Here is a 14,940-nt window from a genome sequence, read left to right on the forward strand (position 1 = left end):
TTCAGTGAGAAGATCAACAGGGAGTGGGGACCCCGGGGTGCCGGCTGAGGCTTCTCGGGAAGACCTCTTAGAGGGTGACCTGCCTTGGTCTGGGGAGGCCTGGGACAACTCATCGATGTCACGGTCTTCATCTGCCTCCCCTTGGGACCCCAGCCTCTCTTTGCCACGATGCCCATTCAGGGCTGGCCCCTCCTGGCTTCCTTCGGCGCCCCCATGCCCCGGCCCCAAGTACTGCAGTGCGGCTTCTCCAGAAGGGCCTTCAGGCCCAAGAGGAGCCCCCCACGCGTCAGACACACTCTGATGGGGCAGCCCCAGGGCCCCTGCGCCTGAGGCCTGGCTTGCTTGGAGCCCTCGCTCCCCGAGCAGGCTTTCCTGGACCTTCATGATCTCGGGTTCCTTCTGCAGAGATCTGGGGAAGGCAGGCTTCTGGAATTCCAGGCCCTCCCTGGCCAGGTCCCCATGTTTCAGCCCCGACTCTTGCGGGGACTCCAGAGGGCCTCCTGGTGGTGGAAGCTCTGGAAAGACAGAATGCTGCAGTGGAAGGTGGTCCAGCAACCCAGCTGCGGCTTCCGGCTCTTTCTGGCCCACGGGTGGCACTGAGATACCAGGCACTCCTCCACCATGGCCAGGCTGAATGTGAGTACCATGCTCCTTGGCTAGGGGCCTCGCAGGTACTTCCCTCTGCCAGCTGGGAACGGTTGCCTCCTCTGGGTTTGAAGAGGCAGTGATGGCACAGGTTAGCCAGGGTATTTTGCTTGTTGAAGAGGGAACCAGGCTCTTGACATAGGGAAGGACTTTTGTAAACGGGGTGGCCTGACAAGGCCATACGGGCCCCACTCTGTGCTTCCCCAGGTGCTGCTTGCTTGGACAGAGAGCACCCAGGAGTAGTATGGCTGCCACCACGTCCCTAGGCAACCCTGCCTGAGCACTGCCCCTTCTTGCACTTCACCTTGGCCCTGGAGACCTCCAAGGCTCCTTCTGGCATGGGTGTCACTCCTGTGCCAACCGGGCCCCTACAGGGTACCGAGGAAATTAGCTACTCAAATGCTGCCTTGGACTGAGTCCCTAGTGCCACAGGAGCCGCTCCCTGGCCTAGAGCATCTGCGTCCCTGGAGGAGGCGGAGGCCTATGTGGGGCTCAGCTGGAGTACATGGCGGGCTCCTCACCCCCCTCCCTCTTTCTCACTGCTCGCCTTTGAGGCAGATGAAACCAGAAGAGGCCCATGAAGCCACCGTGCCTGGGGCCTACTCCAGAAGGCTGGCAACACCAAGGAGCAAGGACCACCACTGACAGACCTACTGCAGGGTCCTTCCGGCAGGGCCACATTCAGGGGGCCGGCGCAGTATGGGGGGCAGACCCCAGCACCAGCTGGCACTGGATGTTTAACTGCTGCATGCCCACCCATCTGACTTTTGCATTCACACAGGCATGGCCAGTGTGTGAGAGAGGGGGCTCTTCTGCCCTGCATGTCTTCTGCCTCCTGGCACTGGAACATGTCCACTGGTCCCAAGAACAAAACCACCCTCCTCCCCAGCCTGCAGGAAACCAAACTCATTACCCCAAAGGACTCAGGTACTTGTAAGGCAGGGGCTCAATTGAGGGGGAGAAGGTGGACAAACACAGGCGGTGTGTCCACACTAGTGTAGCCGTGGACACATGGCTGATGGCTGACCCCTGGCCCCAGGGTTGTGGGCTGGCTTGCCGCCAGGAGGCCAGCCTCAGCTTGGCCTCATCTGGCTCTGGCCTGAGGCCCAGCTCCCAAGCTCATTCGTGTTCTGTTTCTAGTATCACATATTGCACCTGTCACACAGCGGCTGATCACAAAACACGCCCTGTGGGGTCAGCCCATGGCAGGAACACTCTAATAGCAGCCCTGTAGAGATCTGGAGGCCTTATTGGAGCCCTCAGTCAACCTCCAGAGGAACAAGACACATGGACGGCTACAGGAGAGCAACCCAGGCCAGGCCGTGCCACCAGCAGCCATCCCAGGCCCACGGCAAGGGCAGCTGCAGTGGGACACTGCCTTCTGAAGAAGGCCTTCCTGGGAATTTTCTTCCTCTGGGATGCTCCTGCTCTCTCACAACCCACACGCCTCCACAGCCTCCTAGGGGGTCACCTGTCATCTTGGGATGCTTCCTGCTCCAGTCCCAGCTACTCCACGTTTCCAATCCAGCTTTCTGCTGGTGCACCTGGGACATAGTCACTGATGACCTAGGTGCTTGGGTTCCAACCAGTCATGTGGGAGAACGGAACAGTTTCTGGCTGCCGGCTTCAGCCTGGCCTAGCTTGAGCTGGTGCAGTGTTTGGGAATGGGGGAGTTGACCTGTGGTAGACACGCTCTCTCACTCTGCCTCACAAATATATACAATTTTAAAAAGTGTGTTCTATTTCTGCAACAGATTGAAAAAAAGAGAGAGACAAAGCCCCCAAACACAAATAGCAAATAGACCTTAAAAAAATCAGTATAGGATTGTATGCAGTGTGTGTGTGTGAAAGAGAGAGAGACCAGTGACGGGCAGTTGGAGTTTCATGTTTCCTGAGTCTGTCTCCACCCAGAGCAGAACCCAGGCCTCTGGCAAGCACAGGGTCAGCCATGTCCACATCCAGGGAGAGTTCCCCACAGGGACCCAGCAGCTCAGCTGCATGCGGCCCCTGCTGCCACTGCAGGGACTGTGACAGGGCCAGCACAAAAGTGGCCTGATTCTCTTCCTGGAGCAGGTTTCAGGGGACAAAGTCTGTACCCAACACATGTGAAGGGTACTTGCTAGAGTGGCCTGGATGCTGCCTGGGGTGCCTGCACCCCATATGGCAGGAGCCCCTGGATGGGAGTTCTAGCCCTGCCCCCAAATCCAGCTTCCTGTTACTGTGGGCTTTGGGAGACAGCAGCCACACCTCAAGGCCTGGCCCTGCTACCTGTCCAGGGCACCTGACATCAGTTTCCATCTACTTTTGAAAAGCTGGTGCAGATAATCAGCTCTAGAAGCTGTGCCCAGAAGTGCTGGGTGCTCCAGCTTGGCACAGAGATGGGGTCCCTTGGTGCATATCCTCCTCCTGACATTTTCAACAGCCCTGCAAGAACAGGGGTACGGGATAAGCCTCGAAACACCCCCCCGAGACCCCTCTTTGGGCACAGGGTCTCCTCAAGGCAGATGGCAATCCCAGAAGACCTGGCAAATCCCTTCGCGCTTTCTGGAGAAAAAGAACAGCGTCCTCCTCTCAGCTTTTCTGCCTTCTAGAAGCTTTCACCTTACCCTCTAGGCTGTTAAGTTCACCTATCCGAGATAAAACAGAAAATAAACCCTGCCCCAGGGGCATCTGTACCCAGTATGCCCATTTCCTACACCTGGGGACTGCTGGGAGTGTTAGGTGTGAAAACAGGTGTGACCAATGATTGCACAAGACTGTTTTTCTAGAAAACAGACATCTGGCTCTGAGAAAAGAACTTGATAAAAGTGTAGGGCTGCCCAGGAGCAAGTTCCTCTAAGGGGATGCCTGAGGGCAGCCTGCAGGCCGTGTCATTCACCCCAGCCACCCTCAGCTCCCTGCCTGGCAGGGCCAGCTTCCTGCAAGGCACTGACCACTTTTTTCAAAAGGAAAAACAAAAATGCCAGGGCGCTTTCTCTGAGGGCATTTCAACACATTTGTGGGCAGGATGGCATGAGTTTGCTTGGGTGAAAAATGCTTTTCAATCCATGCATAGGTTTTTCACAATCCATGTTTCCCAGGGACCTTGCAAAAACTCCTCTAATGCTCATTTTTCAAAATGTTCTGTCCCAAGATTTATTTATCTTTGAAGTTCACTTTCCATGAACTCTTGGAACAGCCTGCATGGACCTGTATGGCTGATCTTCTCCAAGACTGACAGCCCCAGACAGAGCCTGCCTGAATGCTCCCTGCCTTCCTGCCAGCCTCCCCCAACACCACGCGCAGGCACCTGCAGCACACTGACCTTGAGTCACGTGTCCTGCAGCTTGGTCTTCCAGATTGGGGGTGTCTCCAACGCCGGCTTCTTCAGCTAGGGCCCACGTCGGCAGGTGAGGAGGACGAAAGCAGACACAGTTACTGATGGGAGACACGGGGCTCTCGGGCCTCGGGCCTCGGGCACTGTCCTAAAGTACACCGCAAGGGAAGGGCCCGCCCCACAAGCACCGCGGGGCCCAGTCGGGCTCCACTGTAAACGCTGCCACAGGGGGCGGTGAGGACAGAGGTTCCATTGGACAGAAGCCACAACACTTGCACATTTTGTGATCCAGGCGAGCAGACCCGCCTTGCAGTCCCAGCCCCATTCTTTTAGGACACACGCTTCTAAGACGCACGCTCGGTCGCACCCCGCAGCATACTGGAAGCAGGGAGGGGTCAGGGGAGGGATAGCTGGCAGTGGAGTCACACAGCCAGGCTCAGGCCTGGGCACCCGAATCCATGGGCCTCGCAGGGCCTCCGTGGACTCATTTGGAACCCCAAGGGAAGAAGTTGGTTTGTGCTATGAAAGGATGGTGAGGCCCGTGAGTTTGAGTGAAAGAGGTTAGCAGGTGCCTGCAACATAGCAGGTGCCTCGAGGTTGTCAAACTCCTGCCCTCCACTCCCCTGGGCAACCTGCTGATGGTGTTTGCACAACAGGTGCCACCTGGCTGCAGCTTTTGGGGTGTCGGGCTCCCCTTCAGGGTGTCACGACTGGCTTCAAACAAGAATATTGCGAAATGTTCCCAACCACATCAGGAGTCCTCGAAGCCACTTGCTCTGAAGCCTGAACCCCAATTCCTCCATCACAGAAAAGTAGGAGTTCCTCCCACCCCGCCCCTGCAGGGCAAGGATGGCAGGTGTCCGACGGCCAGTGGCTATGCACCTAGTTCCTGGCACAGAAGCAAGCTGCAGGATGGGACAGTGCCCGATGGGAGACGGCTCTCAGAGTGCCCATGAGGGACTGGCTGGGACCCAGACCTGCCATCACTCCAGCCTGCGAAAACTCAGGAGCCAGGGCTGCCACGGCGGCCCAGGCCTGTACAGAGAACACAGAGGCAAAAGCAAGGAGCTCCGAGGCAGTGTCCTCAGAGACACTCAGTGTGGTGGCTGTCCTGGAGTAGTTGCTGTGGGGGTTCCGGCAGTGTAAACTGTGTTGCCTGCAAGGTGACAGTGAAAAAAGGGCAGAGCGCAAGCTGGGTCAACTTCCCAGGAGCATAGCACCTAGGGTTGGTCGTCCGTGTCTCCGACCAGGTTACAAAAACAAGAGACAGGTGCAGTCAGTGACAGCAAGGCCAGCTGAATGGCCATGGGGTCCTGGTAACAGAGGACAGGAAGGGGCATTCCTGGGTCACCGCCACGCCTTGGTAACAGCAGGAGCCATGGCCTGGGCTGGTGTGAGACAGAGACTCAAGGCCGCTGCCCTGTGTGACCCTGGCAGAGTAGGGAGGTGGCAAGGTGTGGCTGCGCAGGAGGCTGTAGCTTAGACAGCCCAGCGCAGGTGCAGCCAGTTCCGACCCCCTGCAGGTGCAACCTGGACGGCACCACCCCAGGTGCAGCTGGTTCTGCAACTGCAGACTCAGGCCCTTCTGACCACCTCGGAGTGACAGAATCAGCTACAGTCTCATCCCAGAGTCAGGCTAATTGCCCACGCAAGACTGTGCCAGACAGCAGGAGACAGAACCAGGGTCCCCACCACCTGGCCAGGGGCTTGCTCCACAGCTTTCACGTGCCCTGGAGAATGCCCCTTCCTCCCAGCCGGGAAAGCCTCCCCACCGATTAACTGGAAAAACAAGTGCAAGGATGACCCTGATGTCCCTGCACAGGCGCATCTTGGACACATTAGCACTGGAGATACTGCTGGCCTCCACAGTGGGCGCAAGGACTGTGGCCTGGGCACACTTGGGCCGCAGAGCTGTTTGTGTTGGAGTCTCAGCTTGAGCCCCAATGGGAAGTCAGCAGCAGCTGCGGGCAGTGCTGTCCTGTCCTGGCGGCCCTAGGCGGCAGGTGGCAGCCTGTGGGTGCCGCAGGCAGGTGTCACGCCTGCCCTGCGCAGGCAGGCCTGGAGCCCACACCACCTCTAACACCCTCTCACGGCCTGTCCGCTGCGCCCAGTGCTGGCGGCGTGGGGGCAGGCAGAAAGCTGCGCGCGCGGGTGAAGAGCGCCCCAGAGTGCGCTCAGGAGCGACCAGGGCGGCCACACAGGCAGGCACCTGGCGCAGAGCTCCCGTCGCCCCAGGTGCTCCGAAGCCGGTGTGTGTTCACTGCCCTGCCTCCCCGGGGTGGGGGAACCTCCACGCCAGGCTTGTCTGGGCAGCAGGCAGCCCGGCCCGCGGCGGGGGCCTGCGGAGCCGCCCTCACCTGTGGTTCCTTCGGGGATGTCGGCGTCGGGCTGGGCGGCGGCCTGCTCGCCGGGAGCTCGCTCGTCCACTAGGGGCGCTGTCACGTCTGGAAACCACCGAGAGTGGCCTCAGCGGCGCGGGGCGCGCACCCCCGGTGCCCGGAACGAGGCTCGTGCGGGAGCTGCAGCAGGCGCACCCCCGCCGCATGCAAGGAAAGCAACCGCCGCTGCCGGGCACCCCCACCCTCGGAGACGCCGGCGGCCCAGAGCGCGCGCGCGCACATACACACACCGCGGACGAACAGCTTGCAGGGGCGTCGCCGCGTGCCGAAGCAGGTGTCCTGGGGTCCAGAGGACCCTTCCCGGGAGAACAGAATGGGGCTCTGGGATGCGTCTAGGGCTTTATGGGAAGGCGCTGAGCCTCATTCTCCTCTTCCGCAAAATGGAAGCGCCGCAGTCTCCTCCTGTGCCAACGGCCTCCCCTCCAACGCCCTAACCATAAGTCTCCGTCTGGTGCGGGGCAGGTGCAAGCTGTGCAGGGGAGGCTGCGTGACTGCGGGCGGGAGCTAACACCTCTGAGCGGCAGTCCTCCCTGGCCGGCCCGGTGAGCCCAAGGAACCGCCTACGGCAGCCGAGCCGTGCACTCCCGCCCCTTCCCTGCCAGAGGAGCGCACGCACATGCAGAGTAGAGACCCTTCTGGAAGGGTTAGGCCTAGCCTAGTGTTGCAAGTGACAAAACTGCCCTAACAAGACAAGCAGGAAATGATTCCAGTTACTGGTGTTAAGGAGGAGAGCGTAGGGGATGCAGCAGCAGAGAGCACCATGCCGGGCCTTTCAGGGGGCACCTGCGTGCCAAGCCACTTGCGGGTACATGACAGCCATTTAGGGTAGACACTGGTTCCACCGCCCAGAGCAAGGACCACAACCAGCTCCCGCGTCGCCTGGGGAGCATGGGGGTGGGGAGGGGCAGATTTGGTGAACCCATCACCCAAAAGCTACCCGCACACCCACCCAGCTTGACTGCCTCTTTTTCAAAGTGCTTGTTGCCCCCGCCTCCCTTGCAGCAAGAAGGGGTGGTCATGACACTGTTTGGACCAGTGACACAGAGTCTTCTGGCAAGAGGAGTCTGCTTTCCTAGTGCGTCAGAAACACACTGGGTTTCAGGGGCTGCAGAGGGCATATGCGATGGGCAGAAGTGCAGCAGGTGTCTGGCCATGCACCCATTCGGGAAGAGAGAGGCAAAGACAACACACTGTAGACTTATGGCCTGCGTCTCACCACGGGACTCTACCGTGCAGAGCGGTCCGTAACCCAGGTCTGCCCCCGCACCACATGACACGAAAGGGTCCCAGTACCCCTGACACCAGATGTCTGCAGAGCACGGGTGAGGGGTGTACCCATACCGGAGCCTCCCTACACGAAGGCCACTAAATCAAGACCAGATATAAACTGGGACCTGCCTTTTCCCTTGGCCAGGGCCAAACAGCTGCTCTGGGCTCTGGTGGCCTCTGAGGGCAGAATGAGGGTGGCTGTGTGCATGTTGGGGGGGTGACCGCTATGGCACAGGGACTCCATGAGGCTGCCCTGGCGCATAGCTCCAGGACGCACATGTGTTCCAGCGATGTCTTGCAGCCCCATCCTGCAAAGCACCCCAAGTGGATGTGGCTCACAGCCCGTGAGAGTGAAAGCAGCAGAGGAAGCAGGAGGGGAGGCGCAAACATGGCTAAGCACAGGCTGCAGTGCGCGTGGAGATGGGGGGCAGGGGTGCCTGTCTGAAGGGAGAAGCCACGAGAGGAGGGGCCCCACCTTCGGCTGTCGGCGTGCTCTTAGCATCAGAGGTCTCAGAACCTGGTTCCTCAGATCCATCATCGGCGGGGCTCTGCAGGGCAGACTCTGGAACATACACAAGGAGCCCTTCAGAGCGGCTGCCTCAGCCCGGCAGCCCCCTCGGCCCTGCGCGTGGAACCCAGGGAGCATCATGGACCCATGGAGGGCTCTCTCCCTCCCCCCGCCCACCGAGACGGAACTGCTGTGCGTCAGCTCTTGGTGGGCGGAGAAACTGCTTTCATTACTGAGTGGCCACAGGGAAGCTGACATGCCGGCCAACCCCGCTGCGAGAGAACAATGCCCCACTCATTGCTGTGCCGAGTGAGCCCAGGTCGTACAACACAGATGGCCATGACCTGCCTGGCGCCTGACCTGCAAGAGCTGTGGGTGAGGTCCCTGGGATAAAAAGGCTAGCAGACCTAGTGTGGCCTGCAGGGCCCACTGTCCAGGGAAGGGCAAGTCTTGGGCCCATGGAGCCAGGCAGCCATGGCAGCTACAGCCCAGGTTGGGCTGGGCTGACGCCTGGATGAACCTGTGCCGTTCCAACTCTCCCCAGGCATGTGGGTTGGGACTCTATCTCAGGACCTCAGTTTGTACAAGATGGATGCGAGGACGGCAGCTCCACCTGCCTCCTCCCAGAGCTGTCGGAAGGACCGCAGGAGTGAGCAGGGGTGAAGGCACTTGGCTGGCAGGAAGAGGCTACCTGTGGGGACCAGCTCTCCCCGTGTGAAGGATCTAGGGATCTGGGACGGGGAGGGGGACAATTCGGGGCGTCCACTGGGGCTGACACCCCGTGGACCATGCTCACAGCCATCACAGTCATGGTGCACAGTAGGATAGCAGACAGTTGGGTGGCAGGCACAGGACTGGATGGATCCAGATTATGATGGGTCAGAGGGACAGGTGACCAGATGTGGGATTTCTCAGCCTCAGCCTGTGGAAACTCAGGTGACACGCTCCTCCCCTCCTGGCTAATGGGGTTTCAGCTGCTGCCTAGCTATCCCATTCACAGTGTAGATTGGGACATAGAGGGCACATGGGGGCCCCTCATGCTTCCCACCACACACCTGCCAGGAATGTGCTCCCCACAACTTCCCCAACCTGCCTCTCTGCCTCAGTTTCCTTGTGTAAAATGGTGATGGATCCAGCGCCACCCATTGGTGAGCAGGAAATGGCTTAAAGCTTATCTGAAGCCACATGTGTCGGACCTTGTTGTGGGCTAAGAAGTTAATAAGGCTCGTTAAGCTGAGCAGTAACAGGAACTGGGCTTGCCACTACAGCAGAAGCACAGGCTGAAACACACTTAGACTAACTGGACTCAGCTGTATCCAGTTGCTTGGCTAAAGGACTTTGGGGGAAGGGTATATAAGGAGAGGTGAAGGAGTAATACAGAGACTTCGGAGAGACTTCTACCATCACTGGTCTCCTGTCGATGCTTCATCCCCAGACCCTCTCCCTGTCCACGTTACTGCTCCACTGGCCGAAGCAGTGTCTGGCTTGTGAGAAGCCTCTGTAGGGTGGCATGGCACTGGCCAGTCCTGGGTGAACCAACAGCAACCTGGGTACTGCTTCTAGGGTGCCAATCATGACACCTTACTGCACCAGAGAGACAGATGGTCTCTGACCAGACAAGGAAATCAAGTCACTGGATAGAACATTCTGGAAAATATCCGAATGGGCGGAACTTAGTTGGAAGGACTCTGCAGTGTCCATCTTCCCCTCTTGTTTTTCTAGCCACTTTTCTGAAGTGTGACACCTGGAAGATGGAAAACTCATGCAAGGAGGACAGAACTGCTTCCACCTCGTGAAAGGTGAAACCTGCTTCGGCTCCCAAGCTGGGGCCAGGCCTGGCTCACTGAGCCCTGCCCTCAGGAGACGCTGCTGGCCCTTGGTGGATGGCAGGAGGCGATGAGCCATGGGTGAGGTACCCAAGGTTCTATGAAGGCTGTAGTGGGACTGGCCAGGGTCATGACGGCAGGATCACCAACAACAGAAATACCGGGAGTGGCCTGGGATGGGGACATGGCATGGACTGGTGCAGTTGCAGATGCACCTGGGCATTCAGTGGAGAGTTCTCTTGGGTCATGGGAGGCATACTGGAACTCTGAGTAAGTCTTGGGGGATGGGGAGCAGTCCCAGAGCCAGTCTGGGGTTAGTTCTGAGTGTGAAGAAGGAGAAGGTGAAAAAAAAAAAAAGCCATATGTGGAGTTCAAGTGCACCTTGAAATCAGACTCTCCACAACCCTGGTCCAGAGGCCAGCTCTGAACTCCCGGCTGTGGCCACGCCCACTCAAAGGTACCTCCCACCTCCACCCCCGGGGTGCAGCAGCTCCTCCTGAAGCCAGCAGGAGTGTCCTGGGAGGCAGCACCTTGCTCCAGAACACAGGACCCTACAGGAGACATTTGCTGGAACTCCCAGTTGAATGCTTCCCCAGAGGTATCTCAGGATGATTCTTCAATAGCTCGACTCACTGGAGTGCATCGTTCTACCAACTAACTCTTCTTTTCTAGGAAGCCCTCTTCTGCTCTCACCCATCTCAGCCTCCACTTTCATTTTTCTTTGTCCTGGTGTTTCTCATCAATATTCAAAACAGTCTTTTGTCACTTAAGTGTTGTTAGTAAGGCGACACCTTCCGTGAAGTCAAATCATCACTCCCTTATGGAAATAGCTCACTTCCCACCCTCAGTGGCAAGAAATTAATGTGATGAGAACACTGAAAATCACTTGCTTTCTTGGGAAACAATCTTTGGATAAGCAAAGTATCTTCACATGCATTCCTTTGTTGGGTGTTTCTAAGAGTTGAGTAACTTAAAATTTTGCATTATATATGTTTGAGCACAGAACTTCTGATTGTGCTTTTTGATTTTGTTTTTTTCCACCATATTTGAAAGGTAGACATATATGTTCACACACACACATACACCTTTCATCCACCAGTTCACTCCCCAAATGCCAGGAAACCACGTGGATGGCAGGGCTTGAGCTATCATCCTCTGTCTCCCAGGACCCACAATTAGGAAGCTGGGATTGGGAGAGGAGCCAGAACTTGAACCAAAGCACTTGACCAGGAAATGAGTGCCTCAGCCACTGTGTCAAACGCCCAGCCTTGATTTCACGTACAAACTTCCCTTTAAAGTTGGTTTATCTGAGGGACAGAGAAAGAGAGAGAAGTCCCATCTGCTGATGCATTCCTGACATGCCTGCGATGGCCAGGACTGAGGGCCGGAGCTGGGAATTCAACACAGCTGTCCCGTGTGGGTGGCAGGAATCCTATTCCCTGAGCCATGGTCACTGCCTCCCAGAGTCTGCACTGGCAGGAAGTGGAGCCGGAAGCCGAGCTGGGATCACACTTGGCACGGCACTCTGGGCGTCTTATACTCCGGCCTCCTCCTGGGCATGATGTTTCAGGTTAAGGAAGGGAAGTGGCTCAGAGAAGCACACTATGAGCAGCTTGGAGGCCCAAGCAACTGAATGAGTTTGTTCTTTCTTCTTCACAAAAATGGCCACAACGGCCAGACAGAGCTGAGTCGATCTGAAGCCAGGAGCCAGAAGCTTCATCTGGGTCTTCCTCGTGGTTGCAGAGTCCGAAGGCTTTGGCCCATCATCTACTGCTTTCCCAGGCCATAAGCAGAGAGCTGGATGGGAACTGGAGCAGCTGGGACATGAACCAGTGCCCATTTGGGATCCCAGTGCTTACAAGGTGAGGGTTAAGCCACTGAGCCATCATGCTAAGACCACGGGAAGCATTATTTTAAGTGAATTTGCTAGTCTAGAATAGTTTGAGATTTGCAGAAAGATTGTAAAGTTAGTATATATAAGAGAACACTCCATGTCCAGTGTACTGGAAGCTCCTGGAATGATTCTGGTGAATTTGTCTCAGCATATAACACACTTAAAGTGCCTTTTTAACCAGGTTGTCCTGCCTCTAAATTTTTTTTTAGGGTGTAGAATTTGGTATTTTGCATTGGAACCCGGATTCTACCTGTGAGAGCCAGTGACAGGGAAGAGTGGAGGTGTGCCAGCCAGGTCCTCTGCCATTGCGGGCCTGGGGAGCCGTGGTGGTGATAACCCCTGGCCGCCAGCCAAGTGCTCCCAGGTGCTTGCTGCCTTTTCAAGCAGGGTGCTTTTAGCTTTGTTCCCCAGGTTCAGACACCCACAGGAGGGAAGAGGCTGCCCCTCAGCTCATTGCAGACAGACTTAGAGGGAATTCCTTGATCTCCCCGCCCACCCCACCCCAGCAGCAATGAGCTTCTGGGGAGGGCAGCAGCCAAGGGCAGTCATGGCAGCCCGTTTCCTTCACCTAACACCCTGAGTGCCGGGGAAAGGAAAAGAGGGGGCTGGGGTGGGAGGTGGGCAAATGGAGGTCATGGATTGCCTAGCCCTGGTAGCCCCGCTGTGAGGAGTGTGGCTCAACCCAAAAGAGGCCAAAGCCCTCTCCCTCCTGCCCCGACCATCCACCTCCCGCTCTGGCTCTGAACACTGCCACAGGCAGAGAGCTTGGCTGGAACCTGCACCTGCACCTCCTGTGCCCTGCCCTCATGGAGACCGCCTTCTCCGCCTCAAATCGGAAAGCTGCTTTTACCCCAGCACCTTTGTGTCTCCACAGACTGGCACAGGTTCCCCGCCAGGACCTGAGATATCTCCTGCCGAAATGTAGCTGGGGGCCCCTACCTCCCATGCCCAGGAGTCACTGGGAACCTCACATCTTGCAGGGACCCTCCCAGGTAGATGCCTCCAGCAGAGGTCAGCTCCCACATGGAGTCCCAGCAGTCCCCAGCCCCAGGCTGTGAGGTGCTTCGCTATCTCAAGTGGAAAGGAGAGCAAGGAAATGATAGTCCCTGTACCTCTCCTTAGAGGAGGAAGCCTGGGGCAGTGCAGGGAGGGATAAGAGTGCCTTGTGGTGCCATCCAGCACTGCAGATCAACTGAGTCCAGACCTCTGAACACGGGGGTCAGAGCGGGAGTGCTGGTGGCACAATGGCCTTCCAACCAGGCCCAGCGTTGGCACGGTGTGTATAGGTAGCAGGGCTAGGCATCCCAGAGCCCACGGCTTTTTCCAAATAGGGGCCAGATGAGCCTGGTGGAGGACGAGATAAAAGCACTGGAGCTGTGTGCAGGGCGTGCTGGGGAGCACCACAGCTGTGACCAAGGACTCGGGGCACTCCATACAGAGGGACCAGACCCTGCCACCCTGGCTATGGGGAAGACTCTCCCAGCCATGATAATGTCACATCACCTTCTGTGTGGAGTGACCTCAGCCCCTTCCAATTCAGGGAGCCTCACTTTCTTGGCAACCAGACTTGGTGACTTGGAAAACTCCTGGACACACACACCTGGCTAGGACCCTTCCCACCAGTCCTTGCCAGAGGGGCACTCGGCTGTGCCCCCTGTGCTTCTTGGCCCTCTGTGTGTGTGGCCATCCACTAACCTTTCAGGCCGGGGTCCGTGTCGCCCTCCTGGTCCTGGTGCAGGGCGTAATCTCCAGCCTGGTCTTCTGTCATGTCCAACTCCTGGCGGGGCTCAGCCATGCTGATTCACCGGTCACCTGGAGAAAGAGGATGGTGATGAAGGCCTGGCTTCTGAGGAGCAGAGTGTAGGGGAGCAGGTGGCACTGCTCTGGGCTCCAGAGCACCCTTGATGGGGCTGGGCCTGATGCCATGGAGATGGGCAATACATGGGAGAACTGTTTTCCTGCCCAGATATGATCCCCTTAGTGGGAAACCCTGCTGCCGTGGGCAGTTCAAGTCCTCCGGAGGGGCCATCCCACTCCGGCTCAACCCCTGAGGTTGGTTTACCCCCAGTTCGACAGGGACCTGCTTTACAAAGTCCTGGGTTTGGGAGAAAGCAGCGTACCCAAAGGAGGCTGGGAGGAGGTGTGGGAAGCCAGCGACCCGTGCATGCCACAGCCCTCCACGCTCTGCTCGCCTTGGGGTGTCCCAATACCTCCACTGTAGGGATATGTTGAAGCTTGTGCTGCTGGGGAGGGTTCCCATCATGCCCACCCCAAGCCACTGTCCACACACCTCGTCAGCCGTCCACGGCAGGAGAGGGTTGAACGCGCCCAGTGGCAGCCCAGGCTCAGTATCAGCCTGACGATGCTCAGTGCCCGCTGGGCTCAAATGCGTCTCAATGGTAGCCAACAGGCGTGAGCCCAAGTCAGAGCTGGCGTTGTGCAGACGGCGCCATCTTTCCCTCGGATTTACACTGTTCCCACCATCCCTGATGCACCTGCCAGCACTGCCTACCACCCGCCCATCCTGTGACCATCATGGGCCAGGCACACAGTTGGGACTTTGCCCATGAGCTGGAGAACCCTCACAGAGGTGCCCAGGGCTAGTATGGCAGCAGGTAGGCAGGGTCAGCTGGAAGGGAAGTGACTGCCGTGTCCTGGCTGGGACAAGAGATGACAGGAGCAGTTAGATTGGAGAAGCAGATTTGAGAAAAATGTCAGAATAGACATTAAAATTGGGTTGGGGTCAGTAGGAGGGAGGGAACTGGGCCACACCCTCCTGTTTGCAGAGGATCTTTGCTTCTTTTAAATATTATTTTCTGCTGCCAACCTAATTTGCATTATTTTTAAAGATTTATTTATTTTTATTGAAAAGCCAGATATACAGAGAAGAGGACAAAGAGGAATATCTTCTGTCCGATGGTTCACTCCCCAAGTGGCCACAATGGTCGGAACTGAGCCAATCCGAAGCCAGGAGTCCAGAGCTTCTTCCGGGTTTCCCACATGGGTGCAGGGTCCCAAGGCTTTGGGCCATCCTCAACTGCTTTCTCTGGCCACAAGCCTGAGGGAGCTGGACGGGGAGCAGG

The 14,940-nt window shown here is 57.5% G+C and overlaps 1 protein-coding gene across 5 annotated transcripts in view; it reads right to left on the bottom strand.

The window, feature by feature from the left end:
- The window catches only part of MAPT (microtubule associated protein tau), a 34,312-nt gene extending 20,660 nt beyond the window's left edge, over nt 1-13,652 (bottom strand). For 2 of the 5 annotated variants that reach the window (XM_040989295.1, XM_040989293.1), the window contains exons 1-2: nt 13,553-13,652; nt 3,950-4,015 (exon numbers count right to left, since the gene is read on the bottom strand). In XM_040989295.1, the coding sequence (XP_040845229.1) occupies nt 3,950-4,015; nt 13,553-13,652 (166 nt within the window). Of the gene's footprint in view, nt 1-3,949; nt 4,016-6,318; nt 6,406-8,104; nt 8,192-13,552 lie in introns of all 5 variants that reach the window. The other 3 variants (XM_040989290.1, XM_040989291.1, XM_040989294.1) reach the window with 3 other exon arrangements.
- Between the last annotated feature and the right edge of the window lie 1,288 nt (nt 13,653-14,940).

This window comes from Ochotona curzoniae, unplaced genomic scaffold (genome assembly GCF_017591425.1).
Source record: "Ochotona curzoniae isolate NIBS_2020 unplaced genomic scaffold, NIBS_Ocur_1.0 contig_520, whole genome shotgun sequence".
NCBI classification, from domain to species: domain Eukaryota; kingdom Metazoa; phylum Chordata; class Mammalia; order Lagomorpha; family Ochotonidae; genus Ochotona; species Ochotona curzoniae.